The sequence below is a fragment of the Hemicordylus capensis genome, chromosome 2 (assembly GCF_027244095.1).
Source record: "Hemicordylus capensis ecotype Gifberg chromosome 2, rHemCap1.1.pri, whole genome shotgun sequence".
NCBI classification, from domain to species: Eukaryota; Metazoa; Chordata; class Lepidosauria; order Squamata; family Cordylidae; genus Hemicordylus; species Hemicordylus capensis.
Window position 1 is genome coordinate 178,262,219 of NC_069658.1, and position 23,218 is coordinate 178,285,436.

At 48.9% G+C, this 23,218-nt stretch overlaps 1 protein-coding gene across 1 annotated transcript; it reads left to right on the plus strand.

Annotated features, from left to right (window-relative positions):
* Positions 1-956: 956 nt before the first annotated feature.
* Positions 957-21,544, plus strand: TUBB4A (tubulin beta 4A class IVa). Its single transcript, XM_053298605.1, has 4 exons — positions 957-1,114; positions 16,396-16,504; positions 17,165-17,275; positions 19,910-21,544. Exons 1-4 carry the CDS (start codon positions 1,058-1,060, stop codon positions 20,965-20,967), a joined length of 1,335 nt encoding a protein of 444 aa, XP_053154580.1. The 5' UTR covers positions 957-1,057; the 3' UTR covers positions 20,968-21,544.
* Positions 21,545-23,218: the final 1,674 nt, after the last annotated feature.

The following is a 23,218-nucleotide window of genomic DNA, read 5'->3' on the forward strand; positions in this document are numbered from 1 at the left end:
CTTATTGCAGGGGTCCTCAACCTTGGGTCCCCAGATAGTGTTGTACTACATCTCCCCTAATCCCCAAAGGCTGTTGTGGTTGGAGTCAGGATGATGGAAGTTGTAGTCCAGTAACTTTTATTTATATGTATTTAAATATTGGAGAGTGGCTGTCAGTATACACTGATTGAGTTCAGTGGGATTCTAGTAGTAGTGGTCCATGGCGTTGGTTTCCCCGCCTTCGTTAATGTAATCTTTGTCCTGACATGCAAGAGAGATTGTATGTACAGAATGTACAATGGTGTAGCTGATACTTGGGGGGGGGGGGGCTCTTCGACTGTTGCTATCTAACCTGCCCCCCTGACTTTGGTGATTCCCCCCTTCCCACCAAGAGTTTTTGGCGGGCTACAGGCCTGCAGAAAAGCTCTCTATCTCCTGCCTCCCATCACCAAAGGACAAGGTGAAAGTTCGTTTCAGGTTCCTAAACCAGTTCCTTTTTCAGCACAAAGCTGCATACACAGTCTGAATAAGTTTACACACCTGCCTCTGCTTCCCCAAAATAAGATTTGGGTCACCATATATCCTATGCCCCCAAGGGAACTACTTTACTCTTCAAAATGACCCAGTTCTCACGAACAAAGGAGGCGCCGGTCAGACTACTTTTCTAGACGTCTAGAGGAGCAGTGCCCTTAAAATAAGTGTAATAAAGCAGCACAGTGTCTTTGAGCAGATGCAGAGTGCATTTCTTCCTTACTACTGGATAATCCACAATTCGCCCTGCATACGTTTAGAGCAGAAGGCAGAAATACCAGCCATGTTCTCAGATCCTCATTTTCGGAATCACGTCGGCATCTGGAGACGGAGAACTGGGCTGTGCGCGCTTGCGGAGCGTGGCCTTCGGACCGAGCCGAAATGAGCAAGCAGCTGCTGCAGCCCATGCGCAGTGACTCGCGCTATCCCCTCCCTTCCCAGCCAGCCCATTTAAGGCGCATGAGAGCGGTGGGTGGAGGCAGAGAGACAGTAAGCTGTAAGACAAGGCAGGAGTCGGCGTGCAGCTGAGAGCCACCGCGAGGGAACCATGAGGGAGATCGTGCACCTGCAGGCCGGCCAGTGCGGCAACCAGATTGGAGCCAAGGTCAGGGGGGCGCGCGCGTGCGAGACCTAGAATTGCTACTCCCAGTGGGGCGCCTGGTCATCCTAATTCGGGGCCAGGATTGGGGGGGTGCACTTTTGGCTTCTTCTGCTTCTTCCTGCCTCGAGTCTGGGTGAGGGAACAGCTGCTGATCTCCTCCTCCCGCGGGCGCAGCTCCTTCCAGGGGCTGCGGCATCCCAGCGCGGCGTGTGATTGAGAATCTGTTGGGGAGGGGGCCAGGGGTTTTGCCGGGTGGGAGAAGCTCCCGCTGCTGCTGCGCTGCCGCTGTCTTTGACCCTGTTGCAAATGCCATCGCAGTCGCCTCTCCATGATGGCTTCTTGCCGGAATGTGCCTGGAGCGCAGGGTGGGGACTGGGGAACGCTGACGAGGCGTTTTGCTGCGGCACGGGAAGAGAGGCTGCTGCGGCTGCTTTTGAGGCTACGGCGCTGAGCCGTCTTTCCAACCTGGACGCGGGGAGAGGCGAGCTGGCTGGCTCTCTCGGTGACTGCAATGCGGCCGCCAACATGGCTTCCGTCCTTGCTCCCCTTGAAAGGATCCCAGCTGGCTTTGGGGGAGAGGAGGCACGGTTGTCTTCGGCCCTTTCTCCCCCCACTGCCCGCCACGTCAACAGTTGCACCTTTGGAACAGACTAGCGTACAGTGAGGTGCCTACATAGTTGGAGGGCGGGCACGTGGCCTCGCCTCGCTCTTCTCCACCCTACCCCCAGCGCCCGTGCTGCTCGCCGAATGGTGGCTCCTCCTTGAGATGTCCATCTGCTGCTTCTGTCAGATGTCTGCCCGGAAAGGTGTGGCATCGGCTAGCTTGAGCAGCACAGCAGAAAAATTGGAAATCGGGAGCGGTGTGAGAAGAAGGAGAAGACTCTCAACATGGTGGCTTCTGCCTCTGGCAGGGTTGCCCAAGATGTGATGAGGGGCCCAAGAGAAGGGCCCCCTCATCACTGCTTAACTGAATAGAGTTACCATCTCTGAGTGAAGCTACTCCTGGTGGATATCCTTTTTCTCAATATCTCTTTTTATGTTGACATCCCACTCTTCTTCTAAAGATTCCAGAGTGGTTTATGCGGTTATATTTCTCCTCACAACAATGCCACAAGAAAGGTTAGGCTGAGAGAGAAGTGACCGGCTCAGTCACCCACTGAGTTTCATAGCTGAATAGGGATTTGAAACTTGGATCTCCCTGGTTCATCACTCACCCAGTGGTTCCCAACCAGGATTTCCCCCAGATGTTGCTGAACTACAACTCCCAGCATCCTCAGCTATAACTTATTTATTTAACATATTTGTATACCACCCAAAATGCAAGTCTCTGGGTGGTTTACAACAAAACAATAAAAACAATAAGTAAAGAGGCTAAAACATTTCAACAATTTAAAACTTAAAACAATGTTAACACTATTTAAAATAATCAAACTATTAAAATTATATCTAATTAAAAGCCTGGGTGAACAAATGTGTCTTGACTGCCTTTTTTAAAAAAGTTGTAAGAGATGGGGAGGCTCTTATTTCAGCAGGGAGCATGTTCCAAAGCTTCAGGGCAACAGTGGAGAAGGCCCATCCCCGAGAAGGCCCAGACGAGCTGGTGGCAACTGCTGATGAACCTCTCCTGATTATCTCAATGGGCAGTGTGGTTCATAGCAAAGAAGACATTCTTTAAAATACAGAGGGCCCAAACTGTTTAGGGCTTTATGGGTTATAACCAAGACCTTGTATTTTGCCCAGAAACATATCGGTAACCAGTGTAGATCTTTTAAGATAAGAGTGATATAGTCTCTCCGAGATGACCCAGAGACCAACCTGGCTGCCGCATTCTGGCCCAACTGCAGTTTCTGGACTATGTACAAAGGCAGTCCCACATAGATCGCATTGCAGTAGTCAAGTCTGGAGGTGACCAGCAGGTATACTACTGTTCTGAGGTCCTTTCCTCAAATGGGTGCAGCCAAGGCTGATAAAAGGCACCTCTGGCCACTGCCTCAACCTGGGACACCAGGGAGAGGTTTGTGGCCAGAAGCACCCCCTAGATTATGTGCTTGTTCCTTCTGGGGAAGTGTTACCCCATCCAGAACAGGCAGATCAAAATAATCTCCTGAGTTCCAACCCTCCACAATTAGTACCTCCATCTTATCTGCGTTTATCTCTCATCCAGCCCATCACCACCTCCAGGCAGGGCTGGGGATGCTGGGAGTTGTAGTTCAGAAACATGTGGGGGAACCCAGGTGAGAACCACTGCTCTAACTACTCACTGTGTCACACAGTGAGGCTATTCACATGATGGGAGAAAATTGGGGTAGCGAAGGCGGGTAACTTCAGTGGGTAACCCGCTACAGTACCCCTGCTCTTAAACCAGTACCCCTGCTCTTAAACCAGTACCCCTGCTCTTAAACCAGTACCCCTGCTCTTAAACCAGGTTTGCGGAGCAAGTGCTCCGCAAACCCAGTTTTTTTTACTCGTGTGTTACTCCACACTGTGGCAACTCACGAGTAGACCCCTGACTGGGAGACTGAAAAGCAGCCTCCCAGCTTGGAGGTCTCTCCAGCATGCCCTGTGTGCTCACGCAGGACATGCTGCAGCTTCTGGGGGCCACGTGCCCCCCCCTTCCCCCAGCCGGCTCCCTAACGGAGCTGCCAGTCGTGTGGGCAGCCAATCCGGCAGCCCAGGGCTGCTGCCCTGCTTGTCTGTGGGGAGAGCGGGCTAAGCCCACTCTCCCCGCTAACCCCCTCATGACTCTTCTCACTAATCTGATACTGAGAAGAGCCTCAGTATCATTGAAATTTCCTGGACTGGTTTCAGTAGTGACATGGAAATGGATGCTGATTGACAGAGACTTTAGGCCAGTCCTAGAGGGTTGGCAACCATATAACTGAGATGGGATCTATCTGGGAAGGTCTCCTGTTCAAGCCTTACCAAAATTAGCTGGAGCTTTGTAAAAGCACTCTTGTGCATTTCTCAGTGGAGCTTGTGTAAGAGAACTTGCCTCTTGGATTGGGTGATCCCATGCTGTTCCCCTTAATAGCATCCCAATTCCATGACCTGAATTTGGTTACTTCTGGCATTCAGTGCCCCTTCCTCCTATTCTGCTCGCCCTACATGCCCTGGCGGATGCAGTAGTGTAGCTGTCAGATGTCCAGGGAGAGTCTAGTACCTCTTCCTTTGAGATATTTCTACAGGAAGCCAGCCATGTGGAATGAAATGCTCTAGAAAAATCAAATGATTAGATAATCTAAAATGGGTACTCTACACTCTAACCAGGAGCAGCATTCTCATGAGGCAAGGTGAGGCAGTTGCCTCGGGCAGCAGATTATTGGGGTGCCCCCCCGACACTTCTGCCATCAGAGCATCTCTTTGGGACTGATCTTTTCCCTTGCAAGGAGCAGCTTTCACACTCCTTGCAAGAAGTGTGAGGTGAGGAGGCTGCTGGAAACCTCCACTACCCATGTACCACTTTCAAAGCTTGCAAGGGTCAGGCTTAAAAGGGGGCTGGTCCCCCCAGCAAGGGCAAGGCAGCATATGGCTTGCTCAGGTGCTGCAATTTCTACCCCTGCCTCTTGCCTATAGTAGGCTTACAGTGATGACATCTAGACAAAAGGTCCTGAAAGTAAATCTAGCTAGTCTGGGGTTATCCTGCCCTCAAGGGCTGGTGAGGCCTGATAAGTAACTTGTGTGATGACATACTGTGCTGACCTGCCCTGGCTCTATTTCAAGCTGGACTCCTGAGGAAAAGAGGAGTGGGGGGGGGGGGGCGTGTTGCCTGATTAGTTGGACTGGACATGAAATTCTGGTAATTCCAAGAACTGCTTCACATAAGACTGTCGTCTCATCATGGATGCAATAGGAATCTGCTGCAATGTGACTCTTGCATACACACACTTTGTGGCATGCATATGTTGTACTGGTAGTGAGTTCCTGCTGCACGTATGTGTGGTGAACAGGTATGAACTTTGCCCCAGCTACAGTGTAGATATGGCACACTGTACAGGGAAGTAGACATTTTTTGTAGAAAACTCTTGTGCAAAGCTGTTTAAACTAAGGATGTTATCCCACTCCAAACAGCTATGCCATGTGAGTGTTACATTCTGGGAGCCTTCTGGAATCACTTGTACCAAATGCAGCTTCATTAGCAACCCTAAAAATTGCCCCCCAAAAGTGTTGGGGGAGATGGAATCCTAAGTTATAGGAGTCGTCTTTGTGGTAGCGAGCATGCATTGTCCCCTTTGCTAAGCAGAGACTGCCCTGGTTTGCATTTGGATGGGTGACTGCATGTGACCGCTGTCTGCTATAAGATATGTCACTTTGGGGATGGGGTCATCACTCATTGGTAGAGCATCTGCTTGTGTGCAGAAGGCCCCAGGTACCATCTCTGGCAGCTCCCGGTAGGTCTGGGAGAGACTCTTGCCTGAAACCTTGAGAGAGTTGCTCCTCATGTGATACTGAGTTAGATGGACCAAGAGTCTGACTTGGTAAAAGGCAGTCCTATGTTCCAGGGACTGCTTGGGGTGCTTGTACCCTTGTATCAGTTGCCATACTACTTTGAGTAGAGGCCACTGAGCTTCAGCATGGCTAGAAGCAGATTGGAGTAATCCTCCGTGACTAGATAGCGTGAGGTGCTGTTGTTGTAATGTGACCTGAATTGCTGTTGGAAGGGATCCAGCAGGTCACACGTAGTCCATCTTTGCTCTCAAAAGTAGAAAGAGTATTTCTAGTGGGCATATGTCTAATTAGTTGCCCACTAGAAGGTTGTGACTATGGACTTTTTAGTGAGAAGACCTAGCTGGAACAGCCCACCAACTAGCCTCTTAAAGGAAGTGATTTTTCCTTCTCCAAGCAGGAGGAAGTAGGTCAGAAATGCAGCATGCCGTATCATCCTGATTTATGGAAGGGCTCCACCCTTGTTAGTAATACAAACTGTGTCATCAAAAGGAAGAGTGAGAGCTTTACCGGACTCTGCTCTAGTAGGTAGGCCTTGTGCTTCCATTGGGGAGTTGCTGGATTCTTTCTCCTTAATGGAGACTCTTTAATGAAGACTCTTCTCGTTGGTCTGACTAGCCCAGGAGTCTGCCTAAGGGGGCATCCTTGTGACTGCTGAACTGGCTTCCTTTGTGGAGTACACTGAGGCTTCGTGTTCACTGAGGTGGTAAACCTTGTCTGGGCTGCATCGCTTCCAACCACAGGTTGTGGCAGGGGTTCACGTTGTTGAATGCTACACCATGCAAAGTAGTTCTCTCTGCCCAGAAAACTAGAAGTTGGGGTGAAGGGATATAGCCTGCATTCCTCATGTGCTGCTGCTATGTACAGTAATTGTTTTTGTACAGCAGAGCTGTCGATTATGCAGCCCCCCAACTGCACTGTGGTACATCGCATTGAGCTAGGCCTGAGACATCACTGCAGAAGTCACTTTCTCTGTGTTTGATTCCTCGGAGGAGGAGGAGGAGGATTTGCTGAGCTACCTGTGAATAACTCGGGAGCTGTTAACTCCTACCTGGGTTGAGGGTACGGCTTCAAAGGGCAGCCTTACCTTCTAACCTGAGAACTACCACAGTTCCCAGTGCCATTGGAACAGTCTTGAAGAAATGCCTGATGAGGAGAGGGGATTATGCTGTGGCTTTTCCACTTAAGATTGCTGGTCTGTACCCTTTCTCCCCCCCCAACATCTGTTTGACTTTGTGGCTGAACCCAATGGGGATCTGAGGGCATTCCTAAACCAGGGGAGGCTTAAAGACTTAACTGCTCAGCTTGCATGCAAGAGTGCACACTTCCGTGTGGGCCTTTGGCACTTTCCTTGGGGACAGTGGATTGATTCACCCTGACCTTGACTTTCAGTGTAAACGTAGCAGCAGGAGATGGGGCACTCTCTCTACAGGCTTTCTGTTGCATTGATTCCCACCCTGCTTCTCTCCCTGCTGTGGAATGATCTCTGTTCTCAGGCTTGATTCTGCGCAGAACCGAGCTGGCTTAAATAGTAGCCTCACCCGTTATGGTAATGAGATCTGGCTTGCTCTCCCACATGTGTACCTCCCACCGAACAAAGGCGCCCGGGCCGGGGTTTCAGCCCACTCAGCTGGCTGTGGTTGCTGCCCGGGGGTGTCTTGTGTGCCCATCCCAGCTGAGCTTTATGTGGTATCCACCGCCCTGTGCTCAACAGAAGTGACTGTGGGTGATTGGAATGGACAGCCCCTCTTCCTTTTAAGGCACAGCCACCTGGAGAAGTATCTGGTGGCTAGAGCTGGCACTTGGGACGCCAGTTGTCCATTTCCAAAAGGAGAATGGAAACATGGGGGTTAAGTTCCTAATTTGGGGAGAGGGGGGTGTTGCAGCTTGTGCTGGGGAGGGGGGGGGGAAGGAGCTGTCTGGGGCAGCAAATCTTTACCTCCTAAAGGGCCACTGGCAGCGGGTGGGGAAGAAGAATGCTGGCAGAGGAGCGTTTGTCTCTGAATAGGCTGCTGAAATCTTGTAGCCGTGTCTGTCTGTCGTCCTGTAGCCTTATGGATGACCTGGCAGCTGATGGTGGTGCGAGAGGAAACCTGTGTCAGCCCATTCTCGGCTGCCTCTCCTCCCCAGCAGACCAGGCTTCTGAACTAGCTGCCAGCTAAGCTCTCATGCTGGGTGAACAGAGGGCTCCGGTGCTTGCCCGCTCTCCTTGGGAGTGGGGTATATGGAGAGTGGGGGCAGGTGTTTGGTTTTTTAAAGATCTTTTTAATCAGGCCTGTAGTTCTATATTCTAGCTTATATTTCAATTGTGTAATTTTTATAGTCTTAACTCTTGCGTGAACTGCCTTGAGATTGTTTTAATGAAAAGGTGATAGAAATTTAATAGTAAATAAATAAAATAAAGGCTATGGTGGCTTCTGCGTCCATTCTTGTGCTCTTTCTCAACAAGCCTTCAGCCTTCTTCCTCTCCTCCACCTCCACGCCCGCCCGCCCCCCTTTCTAGTTTCACAGGCACTGGGTATAAATAGAATCTGCCACTCATGCTGCTGTTGCTGCAGCAATGCGAGGGAAGCAAAGCCTGGCAGGGCGGCTCCATTTTAGAGTGCTGCGCTGCGGAATGCAGTGAGAAATGGCTGGGGGCTCTGACTGTGCAAGCTGCCCCCTCCGTTAGGGGCTTGATCAAGGCTCTATGACATAGAGTCTATATCTTGGCTTCCCTCGTTGTAGGCTTTGCCTGGGAGGATTGATCTGAATATTGGTTGGGCTCAACTGATGACCTCGTATCTTGATTTGGCTCGAATGAAGATAGACTGGAATATGTCCTGCAGAGCCATTTTGAGCCGGGGCTCTGGGTTCTCTCCCCACCTTTTTGGGAGGGGAAGTGGATCTAAGTAACGTTTGGCAATGCTTTCGCACTCAAAGAATTTTCATATTACTTTGATAATCCTTTCAACAGCCATGTAAAGCAGGTCAGTTTTATCGTCTTATTGCTGATGGAAAAGGAACACGGAGTGGATGTAGGTTTGCCAAAGCCCAGTTAGTAGGGTTATGGAAGAAATGAGCTCTAAACTAGGGGCTCCTGGATCCCCACTTTGATCCACAGCAACTCCTGTTTTCTTTGCTTATTCAGTTCAGTATGTGGATCCCTGCTGCCAATAGTCTTGTGTCTGACTGCAGTAAGCCAAAGATGTTTGAGAACAGTGAGCAGAGAGAGCATAAGAGGAAAAGAAGAGTTGGATGGTAAAAACAGAGCTGAGATTCCTAGCCTATAATCCAGTCTCCTTGGACTGGTTCATATTTTAATTTTTTTTACATTAATATCCTGCTCTTCCTCCAAGAAGCCCGGAATGGTGCACATGATTATTTTTATCCTCACAACAACCCTGTGATGTAGGTTAAGTGGACTGGCACAGAGTTACCCAGTAAGTTTCATGGCTGAATGGGAATTTGAACTCAGATCTCCCCAGCACTCTACAATACTCATTCAGCACTCTAACCACTACACATTCTTCACTTGAGCAGTACAGTATAGACTTGATTGAGTGAATCATCACTACTGGAAAAGCACTGCTGAACACAACTCTGTGAACCAGACAATAGCCCTGAATAAAAGGCCATAAAAGTTTTGGATTTCACTACCCGGAAGAGTTTGGTATCATCTGCAAATTTGGCCACCTCGCTACTTACCCCTGCTTCTAGATCATTTATGAATAAATTAAAAAGCACCAGTCCCAGTACAGATCCCTGGGGGACCCCACTTCTTACTTCCCTCCATTGTGAAAACTCTCCATTTATACCTACCCTCTGTTTCCTGCCTTTCAACCAGTTAGCAATCCACACATGTACCTGTCCCTTTATCCCATGACTGCTAAGTTTCCTCAGGAGTCTTTGATGAGGAACTTAGTCAAAAGCTTTTTGGAAGTCCAGGTAGACTATGTCAACTGGATCACCTTGATCCACACACTCGTTGACACCCTCAAAGAAGTCCAAAAGGTTGGTGAGGCAAGATTTACCTTTGCGGAAGCCATGCTGGCTCCCTCCCAGCAGGGCCTGTTCTTCTAGGTGCTTTACAATTTTATTCTTGAGGATGCTTTCCATCAATTTGCCTGGAACGGACGTTAGGCTAACTGGCCTGTAATTTCCCGGATAGCCTCTGAATATGCATTAAAGTTATAATAGACTACTACTACTACAATATTTATATACCACTTGTCAACCAAAATTCTCAAAGCGGTTTACATAGAAAAATAAATACATCAAGAAGATGGTCTCCTGTCCCCAAAAGGTTCACAATCTAAAAAGAAACATAAGGCAGATACCAGCAACAGCCACTGGAGGGATGCTGTGCTGGGGTTGGATAGGACCAGTTGCTCTCCCCCTGCTAAATATAAAGAGAATCGCCACTTTGAAAGATGCCTCTTTGCTTAGAATGTACTTTTTCTAGAAAATGATGAATAAGTGGAATCTCCCAGAGTAGTAATTTAATTTGTTATTTAAATCATTCAAATGGAGTCCTATGAAATGATTTAAATCAAAGCATCTTGATGAAATTAGGTTAGCAGGAAAAACCTTTCTTGTGAGCCTGTTCTAGTCTCCACTCTGAGAGATGAGATGTTGCAGAGGACCCAGTCCTAAGATGAAGCTGAGAACAGAACTTGGGTGGGAGGCATAGATCTTTGCCATGGGGACAATCAACAGGGAGGTTCTCCTGCAAGAGCCCTACTGAGATGGAATAATAGTGTGCTTGCACAACTCCCATGTTGGTATTGTGAAAGCATTTGGATTTTCTACTTCAGGTCCTACAATGACAGGTTTGGCTTCCAGGTCCATTCCAAAAGAGGACCTGGATGAACACCTTCATCCCTGTTGACCTTTGGGTATCTAAACAGTCACTTTTCCTCTGATTTGGTGGCTAGAACCAGATTTAAGCTGTTCCCACAAGCAGCAAAAACTGGACTAGGGAAGCCCAGCCCAGATTTTGCTGCTCATGAGAACTGAGCTGTGGCAAGCCCTCTTTTGTAGCCTGCCGCTTAACCCAGGATTTGGGCATGAGCGCATCCAAACACAGGGTTAACTGATTGTGTTGTCGCAGCCACAGCGCACAAACTCGGGGGGGGGGGGTTCCCAGTAATGCACCATGCACTCATACGGAACATTATTGGGGCTCCGGGGAGGCAGGGTACCTCCCTGAGCCCAACCCCTGGAGCGGCCAGGCACGGGCAGCCTGCAGAAAAGCCGCCACTCGTCTGGGCGGGCAATCACCCACCCAGCGACAGCCTTCTGATTGTGGGGGAGGTGAGCGCTTTCAGGCTTCCTCACCACTAAAGAGGGTAGCCTTCTCACCGACCATGAGAAGGGCTTCCTGGCCTCAGTGTGTTGAGTAACAATGTCCCTCTTCCACTCTCCCAGCAAGCTTAGCTCACTCAAGTAAGAGCTTACATCCTCCTCTCCTGTGTGTGTGTCCCTCCTTGTACAATGGGTTTTTCTTCATACTGGCTGCTTCTGGGGTTTTTGAGGTTCAGGACTAACCATGCCCTCGAGTGGTTACTCAGGACACAGTGAGTGGGCTTCTTGAAACAACTAGATTGGTACCATATGCAGATAACATTCTTTCGACCCTAACCACTTGGCTCAAGTGATGACTTTTGAGTTTCCAGGGTAACGTCGTTCCTATGCTACAATTTTAAATTGTGGCTGCATCTCCTATAGTTAAACCACTTGTCTGAAAATTGACTGAGTAAAGTCACATCTTGTACTCAAATACCATGTACAGTGATGGAGCTATGTTTTACTATGTATCTGCTGGCGCAAAAGATACATGTGGGATTCTTGTTGGCTTCTTGCCATCCCCAGGTATGTCTTGCGAGTATGTATAGAAACCTTCCTGTCATCAGTCAGCCCAAACATGCAAGGTAGCATTTGTGTGACTACTGCAAGACTGTACCACTCCTCAAGATGTACAGGGGGTTGTTTGAAAATACCCCCACATTCCCAGAATGTTGAAAGCTAACTTGTAGATGAGAAGCCTTTCTGATGTACTAGACTTGATGTGCAGGGAGACTTTGTAGGAGGGGGCACTTCAAATGAGATCTTCCCCCAATTCAGTGGTGTGGCCTAGTAAGGGCTATACCATATACTTTCCTTTATTATCAGATAACATGGGAATGAGTTGGAAAGTAATGTCTAGGAAAGAGTGCAGTATTTCATTTGAAATGTAGTAGTCCCTGCCACAAGCTGAGTTCTGAGTAGGAGGAGTGGCTGCAAAGGAGCAGCAGGGAGGAGAGCTGGTCTTGTGGTAGCAAGCATGACTTGTTCCCTTAGCTAAGCAGGGTCTGCCCTGGTTGCATATGAATGGGAGACTTGATGTGTGAGCACTGTCAGATATTTCCCTCGGGGATGGAGCCGCTCTGGGAAGTGCATCTAGGTTTCAAGTTCCCTCCCTGGCTTCTCCAAGATAGGGCCGAGAGAGATTCCTGCCTGCAACCCTGGAGAAGCCGCTGCCAGTCTGTGTAGACAGTACTGAGCTAGATAGACCAACGGTCTGACTCAGTATATGGCAGCTTCCTATGTAATTGCCACCACCATCCCTCTTTTTGTCAAATGGTGCCTTTCCTGGGGAAGCATACCCCTCTCTCTCTCTCTCTCACCTTATTGTGAGGAACCTTAAAGCTGGTGACTTGCAAACTGTATGTCAGGGAGCCCTGCTAGAGGCTCCCCTCTCAAACTGACAAATGGATTCCTGGCTGCTCTTGGGGAATTTCCCCATTGGCATGGCTGGTGGCCCTGTTGAAGCCCCAGCTGACTTTGGAATAGGAAACAGTATGGTGGTGAAGACATCTTGCTTCTCTGCCACCATGGCATCTGCAGTGTTGGCCAGCAGAACTGCTTATGTGATGAGAGCCTATTCCATCTTGGTCCTTGTGGAGATGAAGAGGATCCCTCTTGAGGCCCACGGAACAGTCATGCTTTGTGGATATGTCTCTCATCCATCCAGTTTCCAGGCTGACTGTGGAGCCTGTGGATGTGTCCAGGGCATCTGCTTCTCCTGTTATGAATACTTGGCCATTTGAGCCTGAAGATGTGGACACAATTCTTGGAGGGTTGAGGCCAACCACACTCCTTCTCTGCCTGGGCCTGCTGATTAAAGGGACCAGAGATGGGATAGCCAAATGCAGGGCTGTCCTTAGAGCCCGGGGCAAATCAGCCGGGGGGGGGGGCTTCTAGTTAATTCTAATGGGGGTTAAAAGAGCAGGGCCTGGGGCGGTCGCCCTGCTTGCCATATCTTAAGGACAGCCCTGGCCAAATGCAAGAAGGAGATATGAATGCTTCCCTGTAGAGAGGGTAAGATAAGCCTTTAAAGAAGCAGCAGTAAGACCATTACTGAAAGCCCTCCTCTGATTCTTCCATCCTTAACCACCGTTAGCCTATTTAATTTAAATATCCCTTTTGGACAAGATGTTACAGTACTGCTGGTGGTCCAAATACATTGGATAATATGGATTATCTCAGTCAGTTTCAAGATGGTTTTGAGGTCAACCAGGGCAACCAAGACCATGTATGCTGGGAGTTGAGAGAGCGCATTTATCTGAGTGTATTTATCTACTGGACCTCCCAGTAGCTTTTGATAACCAACCCCAGTATCCTGCTGGTATGGGTATGGGCAACATGACTTTGTCTTGTTCCAGTCAAACCTGAAGGGCAAGTTCCAGAAGGTGCTGTTGGGGCATTCCTGTTCATCCCATTGGTCTATAGCAGGCATCCCCAAACTGCGGCCCTCCAGATGTTGATGAACTACAACTTCCAGCATACCCAGGCACAAAAAATTGTGTCTAGGGGTGCTGGGAGTTGTAGTCGAGCAACATCTGGAGGGCCGCAGTTTGGGGATGCCTGGTCTATAGCATGGATTCTCAACCTTGGGTCCCCAGATGTTATTGGACTTCAACTCCCATAATCCCCAGGGCCAGTGGCCTTTGATTGGGGATTATGGGAGTTGAAATCCAATAACATCTCCGTTGAGAATCCCTGGTCTATAGGATTTCTTCCCACCATCACCATTACATAACATCTGGAGGAAACCACTGGGGTAGATTGACTGAGGCTTGAGGTGTGGTGTTGGTACAAATTACCCAAAACTGCCTCATCTTTCCCTTAGTGTCCAGGGAGACTGTGGCTTAAACAGGTGTCTGGTGTCAGGGATGGACTCTGTGTCGGCCTATAAACTGAGATGTGATCCAGGCAAGACTGAGGTGCTTTCAATCAGTAAGGAAAGCTGATCTGGAACTTGTTATACAGCCTCTTTTGGATGGGGTGGCACTCCCTCTGAAGAATCTGCTTGCTGATGCCGGGTGGAGGCTGATGCCAGGGGCAGTTTTGTACAGTGTTGGCTAGTGTGCTAGCAGCTTCCTGGAGAAAGTAGCAGATCTGGCTGCTTTCCCACACAGTCTTGTCACATCCACATTGGGTGATTGCAACACATTTAACGTGGGCTGACCTTGAAGATTGTTCTGCCATCATCCTGGCCACAGAATTCTGTAGTTTCAGGAGTTTGCTTTGGAGCCACCACTCTTGGACACAGTTTGATTTCAAGTGCTGGTTATCCCCTTTTAAAGAGACTGCCTGCTTCTGCATGATCCTTCTTGCCACTGAGAGATTTAGGAGAGGCTCTGCTCTGCATCCTACCCCCAGGTAGGACAGGGCTGCCTTGGTTGCAGGGGCCAAACTTTAGAACTCCCTCCTGCAGGAGGCTCACCTGGCCCCTTCCCTCTTAACCTTCTGGAATCTGATGAAGACCATCTTGTCTCAGTGTCTTTGAGGTCCACTGTCTTTTCTCTACTTTGTTGATGCTTAGATAGCTGTAGGCATGTTCTTGTGCTGCTTTGTGTCACGCTTGCTTGCCCCTTTGCTTTCCTGGAAAGCAGCCAATAAACTAAGAACTCTGGGCTGTTCAGGGGTTCATCAGTATGGATTGGTCACGGCTGTAGTGTGTAAGCCAGGGCTGCCCAACTCAAATGCCCTAGTGGGCCGGAACCATCCACAACTTGGCGTGCAGGGCCAAGGTCAATTTTTAAAACATTATTACATTCAAATTAGAAATACTATTGATTACTTGTGGATCTATTCCCCCTGTCAATGGACCCATAGTTTTAACCAAGGATAGTGGCCAGGAAATGGGTCCTGTCCCTGCTTAATCAATGGGGTCCCTGGAGTGCATGCCAGCCCCAAACAAATGCCAAGTCCTCTCCCTAAATTGTCAGGCTGTAATCCTAGGCTTTCTTAGATGGGAGTAAGCCTAACTGGGTACACCATGGAACATATTTCTGTGAAAATATGCATAGGATGGTGGAATAAGGCAGTTTCTAGCTCCTGTGTTGCTGCAGGATACCTGGGGGCCAGTAAAACAGTCCTGCGGGCCGAATCCAGCCCCTGGGCCTTATGTTGTGCAGGCCTGGTGTAAGCCCTCTTCCCCTTGCAGTGTGTAGCAGTGGAGTTAGGGTGCACACTCTGTTCCCATGAGCTGACAAGTTTATCCCCATAGGTCTGACTGCTGCCCTGAATGAAGTCACTATGCACACTTAAGGTGCTTGTGTGAAAATGTGTGTGTGTGTGTGTGTGTGTGTGTGTAAGAAAATGAGAGACCTGTATTGTAGCTGGGATTGGCTACTTAGTAAACAGTTAATGGCAAATCTCGGTTTCTTGCTGCAGTGCATGGAAAGGCAGAGGGTGCACCTTTTGAACTCCCCCAAGAATCCTCTGTAATAAGGATATGGAGAGCAGTCTCTGAAGGCAGAGAGCTGGAAAACTGCTGAACTAGAAATGCAGTGTGCCCACAGGCGCATACCAAATCAGATTGCTGTGCCATGAAACTGAATGCTGTCTCGTACAAGTTCCTCCAGAGGTCAGGATGATAGATTGCGCTTCACTCCAAGCCCATTTGATATTCTCTGCCTGCCAGTGCTTGAGATAATGGGTGGCACATCAATACATGCTATTCGACTAGTGAAGTGATCTGAAGAAGGGGGGTGATGCTGATACCTCTGAGGGGGGTAGGCCAGGTATCAGAATTCCGTCTTTCTTTGCAGCAGGTGTACAGTGACAGTGGAGATACCATTGGCTAGGCTCCTGGCTGTCGACTTCAGCTGCAAAGAAATGCATCCCCTTGGAATGCAAGCCCTGATCAGGATGGAATTCCTGTCTATATCTGGTGCTACCAAAGACACTTCAGTCCCTGAGCTGAAAACCCCCAAATAGTACACTTGCATGAACATCGGGGCCCAATTCCTTGAAAAGCTCTCTTCTTTCCCATTGAAATGAGTGGGAGCAGCATAACTCCTGTGTAGCTCCTACTCGCTTCAGTGGGGTTTGTGCAGGAACTTCTAGTGAAGTGTGCCCCACAGATCCGTTTCTGACCACTGCCCTTCATGACATGCAGAGCTACCACTCCTGCGGGTATCTGCTTTTCCAGCTTACAAGTGAATGTGACTACAATGTTGTTGTGATATAGCTGCATGCCATTATGCTCAATTTCATATTGAATGAAGAACATTCTTGCATCAGTCACTCACTCTTTAGATCTTGACACCACAGGAGAATGCCAACATCTCTACAAAGGTCCACAACAGTCCATAGCATTTTCTTTAGCCTTTTTATGCCTATTAATGCCTGGGGCAAGAAATGTTGCTGTCCTGATTGGAGCATAGTCCATACTCTTAAAAAAACAACAACCAAACAAACCATCAACTTATCTTGGAGAGTATATCTCTGCTCACAAGAGGCCTGGCTAGGTGTGACTTTCAAAAGGATCGGGTTGCATGACTGCCCCTAATACTCTGTTTTCCACACAGTTCTGGGAAGTCATCAGTGATGAACATGGAATAGACCCCACTGGCACCTACCATGGAGACAGTGACTTGCAGCTGGAGAGGATCAATGTCTACTACAACGAGGCCTCAGGTTTGTTCACGCAGCACTGCTGTAAATCTTGGAGCCCCCAGGTCCTCCCTTCACTTGATGGTGTATGAGATAATGCAGCACCTGTCTGGCTTCTTTCCCCCGCTCCCCATTCTGCCTCTGCCATGTTGCTCCCTGTGCCTAGAACTATATTCCATAGATGGGCCAGACCTTTCAGTTCCTCAGTAAAATTTGTTACTTGCAGAGCAGGTGTGAAATGTGGTGCTGCCACTCTTTTTATCTTGATGATGACGATGGTGGTGGTCTACCCATTTGTCTGGCACTGGTTAAACTTCCATTTTGCTTTTCTCTCACCTTCTTCCCCATCTCTCTATTAATCAAGCTGCATTCTCCTGATCTTCTCAGCTTCTCCTTAACCTGCAGTTCCTATCTTTCTCTCGTACCCGTATTTGTGTCCCATCCCTGCTGACTCATCCCCTCCATAATACTGAGACGTGGAGGTGAGAGGAGAAATGCTAGACTAAGCTGAGTCAATAAGACTGGTGTTGTCCACATAGCAGGACGACTTGCTCACATTTAAGAACAGGCTGCTTAATTTCAGTCCCTTGTGTAAAACACTGGTGACAAGTAACTGGGAGTGGGGAGCTGCTACCACAGGCTGGATTCTGGGTGAGTTTTAAATGTGTCTTTCTCTCCACTTAGGTGGCAAATATGTGCCCAGGGCTGTCTTGGTTGACCTGGAACCTGGCACCATGGACTCTGTCAGGTCCGGACCTTTTGGGCAGATATTCAGGCCTGACAACTTTGTATTTGGTAAGAACCTACAAGGGACATGTTGCTGGCACAGCTCGGTAGTTGGAAAGTCAGATACACTCAAAAGTGTGTGCTGCTCTCCAATGATGGTGTTTTAACTATGAGCATAAGCCAACTTATGCAAAGGTGGGGCAGGGAGGGAGGAACTGACTGAATGATGTGGTAACTGGAAAGGGCCAGGTTTGAATCCCCACTTCGCCATGAAATCCACAATGTGACCTTGGGATAATTGCTACCCTAGATTGTTGTCATAACATTGGAGGAACATGTGTTCTGTTCAGGAGGGCACTAAATACAATCACTTAAATGTTTCCCCACAGGAATAGTAGGTTCAATTATCTGGTAGCCCTTCTCACAATTGGTGAGAAGGGCTACCCTCTTGTGGGAAGGAAGCCCCAAAGCACCTGCCTCCCCGCAGACGATCAGAAGGATGTCACTGGGCGGGTGGATTGCCCGCCCAGATGAGCGGCAGCACTCCTGCGGGCCGCCCGCACCTCGCTGCTCCAGGGTTTGATGTGTGAGCACTTGATGTGTGAGTACTGCAAGATATTCCCCTCAGGGGATGAAGCCGCTCTGGGAAGAGCAGAAGGTTCCAAGTTCCCTCCCTGGCTTCTCCAAGATAGGGCTGAGAGAGATTCCTGCCTGCAACCTTGGAGAAGCCGCTGCCAGTCTGTGAAGACAATACTGAGCTAGATAGACCAATGGTCTGACTTCATATATGGCAGCTTCCTATGTTCCTATGGGTTGGGCTCATGGAAGTGCCCCGCCCCCTGGAGCCCCAGCAATGTACCATGCGAGTGTGCGGTGCATTACTGGGAGCTCCCCTCCTCCCCAAGTGTGTCTGCTGCAGCCGCGGCAGTCACACAATCAGTTAACCTGGTGTTTGGGCATGCTCGCGCCCAAAACCTGGGTTAAGCAGCGGGCTTCATAAGAGGGCTTGCCACTGCCAGGAGCCACACGGCTCCCAGCGGTTCTCACAGGCAGCAAAAACTGGGCTGGGCTTCCCTAGCCCGATTTTTGCTGCTCGTGAGAATAGCTTCCTGGTGTTCTGCACTGACTCTCAAGTACTGCCCTGTGTCTGACCTGCAAGTTATTTATTTTATTATATTTATTTATTCAATTTCTATACCGCCCTTCCAAAATGGCTCCGGGCGGTTTACACAGAGAAATAATAAATCAATCAGATGGCTCCCTGTCCCCAAAGGGCTCACAATCTAAAAAGAAACAGAAGATCGACACCAGCAACAGTCACTGGAAGTACTGTGCCGGGGTTGGATAGGGCCACCCTATTTAGCTGGGGCTTAGGATCTTCCATAATGCTGTGTGGGGGTAATGTCTGTAGGTTATGAATCAATACTCCTAATGACCAGTGTGAGCCTAGGAGGCCATGAACTTGCAGCCCTGAAGGAGTTTTCAGGACAGAGGAGACTTGCTAGCCATGCTCTTCTGGAGTCTGGCCACTGGCAGAGGGAAAAGCATGGCCTATACAGTGTCTGGGTTCTCCAGAGTGCACTTTTGCCTCCTGCCCTGCACCCACACATGCAAGGCCAACTGTGGCCTCAAGTGCATTTTTAAATGGCAAGCCCTTTGCACACTAGCAGGGGTAAAACTTCATTATGTTGCTGTGCCCCAAGCTAAAAGCAGCAGCAGTTCAATACAGTTAGTTCGTGCATTAATTCTGCAGAAGCAACTCTTAATTAAAACCACCCCCTCCTCCTACACGAGATGCCTGGAGGAAGAGACTAGAATAAGCCAGTTAACTGTTTTCAGCGCTCTCTCTACTAGTTGAGATCCCACAAGCACAGGCATGGGTCGGCATGTATACTCTGGGTGTGCTGAATGGGATGAGCAAGAAGCTGCTACCTCAAATATTCTTTCATTTCCTGAGTTGGAATGTGACCTGGCTTGCGATGGAGGAGAGGTGGGACCCTAAAAATGGAATAAATCTTAGGGGCCAAGGAATAAGAAACCCAGCATTCTTTTCAAACCGGTTCTAGCTTTTGTGGCTTCAAAGCCATAACATGATTTTCCCTCCCCTGCCCCACCCCACCCACCCGGCAGATGCTATGGGTGGTATTATAGATTGCTTCCTCTTAAAGGAGATGGTCCATGTAATTCCCAGTGCAATATCTCTCCTTTGGCAAGAGAGGGGAGGATTTTGTGCCTCCTCTTGTGGGAGCTCTACATTTCTGGAGAAAACTGTATCCTCCTAAAATGGCACCTTTTGTTGCAAACAGTCGCAACTAATTCAGCAGTCCTAGTTGACTTCAGAGTTATGCTATACTCACCAAACATGTTCCATGAATGATGATGATGGAACTAGATTCAATGTCAATAATGTGTTCCTGTGCCCCCCCCCCCTTTTTTTGGCTTGGGCACCAGATAAGATTGCTTTAACGGGCGCTAAGATGGACTTGGAGGAAGGATCTTATTCAACTTAGCCTCTCTAGAAGGTGAAGGGAACTTGCTGTCTCCTGCTTATTGGATAATAAGTATTATTATCCAATAATATATTACTGGATATATTATTGGTTGGTCGCTGCTTATTGAAGAACTTTGAGCTCATCATTGCAAAACTGAAAAATGTTCCTAGTATCTAAAATCCTTCCCTTCCACTCTCTCCTTGCTGCTTAGGTCAAAGTGGTGCCGGGAACAACTGGGCGAAAGGACACTACACAGAAGGAGCTGAGCTGGTGGACTCAGTCCTAGATGTGGTTAGGAAGGAAGCCGAGAGCTGTGACTGTCTTCAGGGTTTTCAGCTCACCCACTCTCTAGGTGGGGGCACTGGATCAGGGATGGGCACCCTTCTGATCAGCAAGATCCGTGAGGAGTACCCCGACCGCATCATGAACACCTTCAGTGTGGTACCATCTCCAAAGGTTTCAGACACAGTGGTAGAGCCCTACAACGCCACTCTTTCGGTGCATCAGTTAGTGGAGAACACAGATGAGACGTACTGCATTGACAATGAGGCTTTGTATGACATCTGCTTCCGTACCCTCAAGCTCACAACACCCACCTATGGAGACCTCAACCACCTAGTCTCTGCTACCATGAGTGGTGTGACTACCTGCCTCCGTTTCCCTGGCCAGCTCAATGCTGACCTTCGCAAGCTGGCAGTCAACATGGTGCCCTTCCCTCGCCTCCACTTCTTCATGCCTGGCTTTGCCCCTCTGACCAGCCGTGGCAGCCAGCAGTACCGGGCATTGACCGTGCCAGAGCTGACACAGCAGATGTTTGACGCTAAGAACATGATGGCCGCCTGTGACCCCCGGCATGGGCGTTACCTGACTGTAGCAGCAGTCTTCCGTGGCAGGATGTCCATGAAGGAAGTGGACGAGCAGATGCTGAACGTGCAGAATAAGAACAGCAGCTACTTTGTGGAATGGATCCCCAACAATGTGAAGACGGCTGTGTGTGACATCCCACCCCGTGGGCTCAAAATGGCAGCCACCTTCATTGGCAACAGCACAGCCATCCAAGAGCTCTTCAAGCGCATCTCTGAGCAGTTCACAGCCATGTTCCGCCGCAAGGCCTTCCTCCACTGGTATACAGGTGAGGGCATGGATGAGATGGAGTTCACAGAGGCAGAGAGCAATATGAACGACCTGGTATCGGAATACCAGCAATACCAGGATGCTACAGCAGAAGAGGGGGAGTTTGAAGAGGAGGCAGAGGAAGAAGTCGCATGAAGATCTCCTTTCCCATCCACCCTCCCATGACTCCTTTTTATTCCCACCCGTCTTCTGAACCAATGGACCATATTGCCTGCGCTGGCATAGACTTGAACATTCTAGGCCAACCTCAAGGAGTTAAGAGCTGTGTAAGTCCTTCCCCCTCCAAAACATCACGGTATGGAATGATATATCCTGGACTTGTGGGGGTAGCAGGCTTCAAAACCGTGTTCAGGAATGGCAGCGAGTGGTAATATGTCTAAAGCACTATCAATGTATTTTTCTCATCCGCCCCTTTCTCCTCTGCCCACTCTCCAATGCACCTTCCCTGCAGTGGTGTCTGTCCTTAGCGTTCTGTATGGTCATGTGAGTTTTTGTTTTCAGAGAGGAGTATGCACTAACTCGTCACTTGCATTGTTTTGGATTCTTTTTTCCATGCCGGGCTTAAAGAAAAGATTAATGGAACTCAGGGGGGTGGGGTTGAGGGGGGATGGGGCTCTGTCCTTTAGGGTGAAATGTAGTCCCCCCCCCTTTGAGTGTGTTGCTGTCAAAGCAGTTGTATGTCTCCACAATAAACTACTGAATAATGATACAAGCTATTGTTGGCTTCTGAGCTTCTGTCTTGCTGAATCCACGCTTAAAAGCTGGCCTAGTGTAATGCAGCTAGGTTTGAGTGCCATGTGACAAAATATAGGGAAGAGAGCTGGTCTTGTGGTAGCAAACAGGACTTGTCCCCTTAAGCTAAGCAGGGTCTGCCCTGGTTGCATACGAAAGAGAGACTAGAAGTATGAGCACTGCAAGATATTCCCCTCAGGGGATGAAGCCGCTCTGGGAAGAGCAGAAGGTTCCAAGTTCCCTCCCTGGCTTCTCCAAGAGAGGGCTGAGAGAGATTCCTGCCTGCAACCTTGGAGAAGCCGCTGCCAGTCTGTGTAGACAATACTGAGCTATATGGACCAATGGTCTGACTCAGTATATGGCAGCTTCCTAGATTCCTACAGTCCTGCACCCCGCCAGCTCTTTGCTAACTGGTGCATTGTAGTGGCTGAGTTCTAACTCTCTGTAGCTACATTAATTGCAACAGTAAAGGTGTGTACGTAAGGACTTGTTAATAATATGGTATGAGCAAACTATGAAGCATAATCTGTAGGAGGTACTACCCTACCCGTTGAGATGGGTGTGGGGAAGCAAGCTAGTCAGACGCATGCACCGATGGTGCTGTGAGGCCAGCCACAAACTGAATGCACGTGTAGAAAAGTGGAGAGAGGTGAGAGGAACAGAACAGCTCACTACTCTTGCCCACCCCCAATCTGTTGTGTATTTGGCCATCATGCAGAAGAATTTGAGTGCAGGGCTGGGAAGAAGGTGTGACACAATCTCTCCATAAGCCCTTTGAACATGTTCAAATAGTATTTCATATATGTCCAGATATACAGTTAAAGAAAAAGCCCCTTTAAGTCTATCTAGTAGTGGGGCCAAATCATACATAACACTGCCAAGCCTGTGACTTTAAATGTGGGTCTGTCTCCATTGTGTGGGAAATGAAGGGTATAATGAGACTGGCATGGAAGTGCTGACCCCCTGCTTTCCTCCAGTTGGTCAGAAGTCATTCTCTTCACCCCTTGGCCAGGCTCCAACTCCAAAAGTGAGTCAAGCAGGAAGAAGAGTGACTGGGAACAGGGAAGAATTCAATCCTTTCTCCTCTTCTTCCCCTACCCACACAACCCGCCCCCCACCCCCACACACCATGTCTCTTGCTCATTCCATTGCTCTGAACTACCTCATGGAAACCCCTACTGCCATCATGAATTCTACTTTGTGACTCTGCTGCTAGAAGCCAATAAATCTGTAACTGATTTCTGTCGCTTGGGAGATAGGTGTATTCCATTTCCCGCAGGTGCATATGTGGGGGTAGGCATGTCCTACAGCAAAAGGAAGATGGGGCAGCTAGCAGGGTGTGGGGCAAACAGGTTCAGGTAGTAGAACAGGCTTAGCTGCCTTGCTTTTTTCTTCTTTTGGACTACCTGTCCTAAATGAGTAAGTCTGCATGGCTCCCATTATTATACTGACAGTGGTAGTCTTCAGCTACCTTCACGAATGTCTGACAATTCAGGAGCCCAATAGGGCTGCTTGTATGAAGATACAGCTGAGCTGTATCTATCTACCCCGGTTTCTGTATTCTGTAGGAAAAACATGTAATATTGGGTTAAAGCAAGCTTTCTGTCCATATTTGTAAAGACATGTTTGAAAGTGTAGTAATGAGGCCTGGTGC

What these genes read in the sequence shown, in the direction of transcription:
- TUBB4A (XM_053298605.1), top strand. Translation starts at nt 1,058, where the DNA reads ATGAGGGAGATCGTGCACCTGCAGGCCGGCCAGTGCGGCAACCAGATT. An exon ending in CTACTACAACGAGGCCTCAG is followed by an intron (nt 16,505 to 17,164) that starts GTTTGTTCACGC and finishes CTCTCCACTTAG; the next exon opens with GTGGCAAATATGTGCCCAGG. An exon ending in GCCTGACAACTTTGTATTTG is followed by an intron (nt 17,276 to 19,909) that starts GTAAGAACCTAC and finishes CTTGCTGCTTAG; the next exon opens with GTCAAAGTGGTGCCGGGAAC.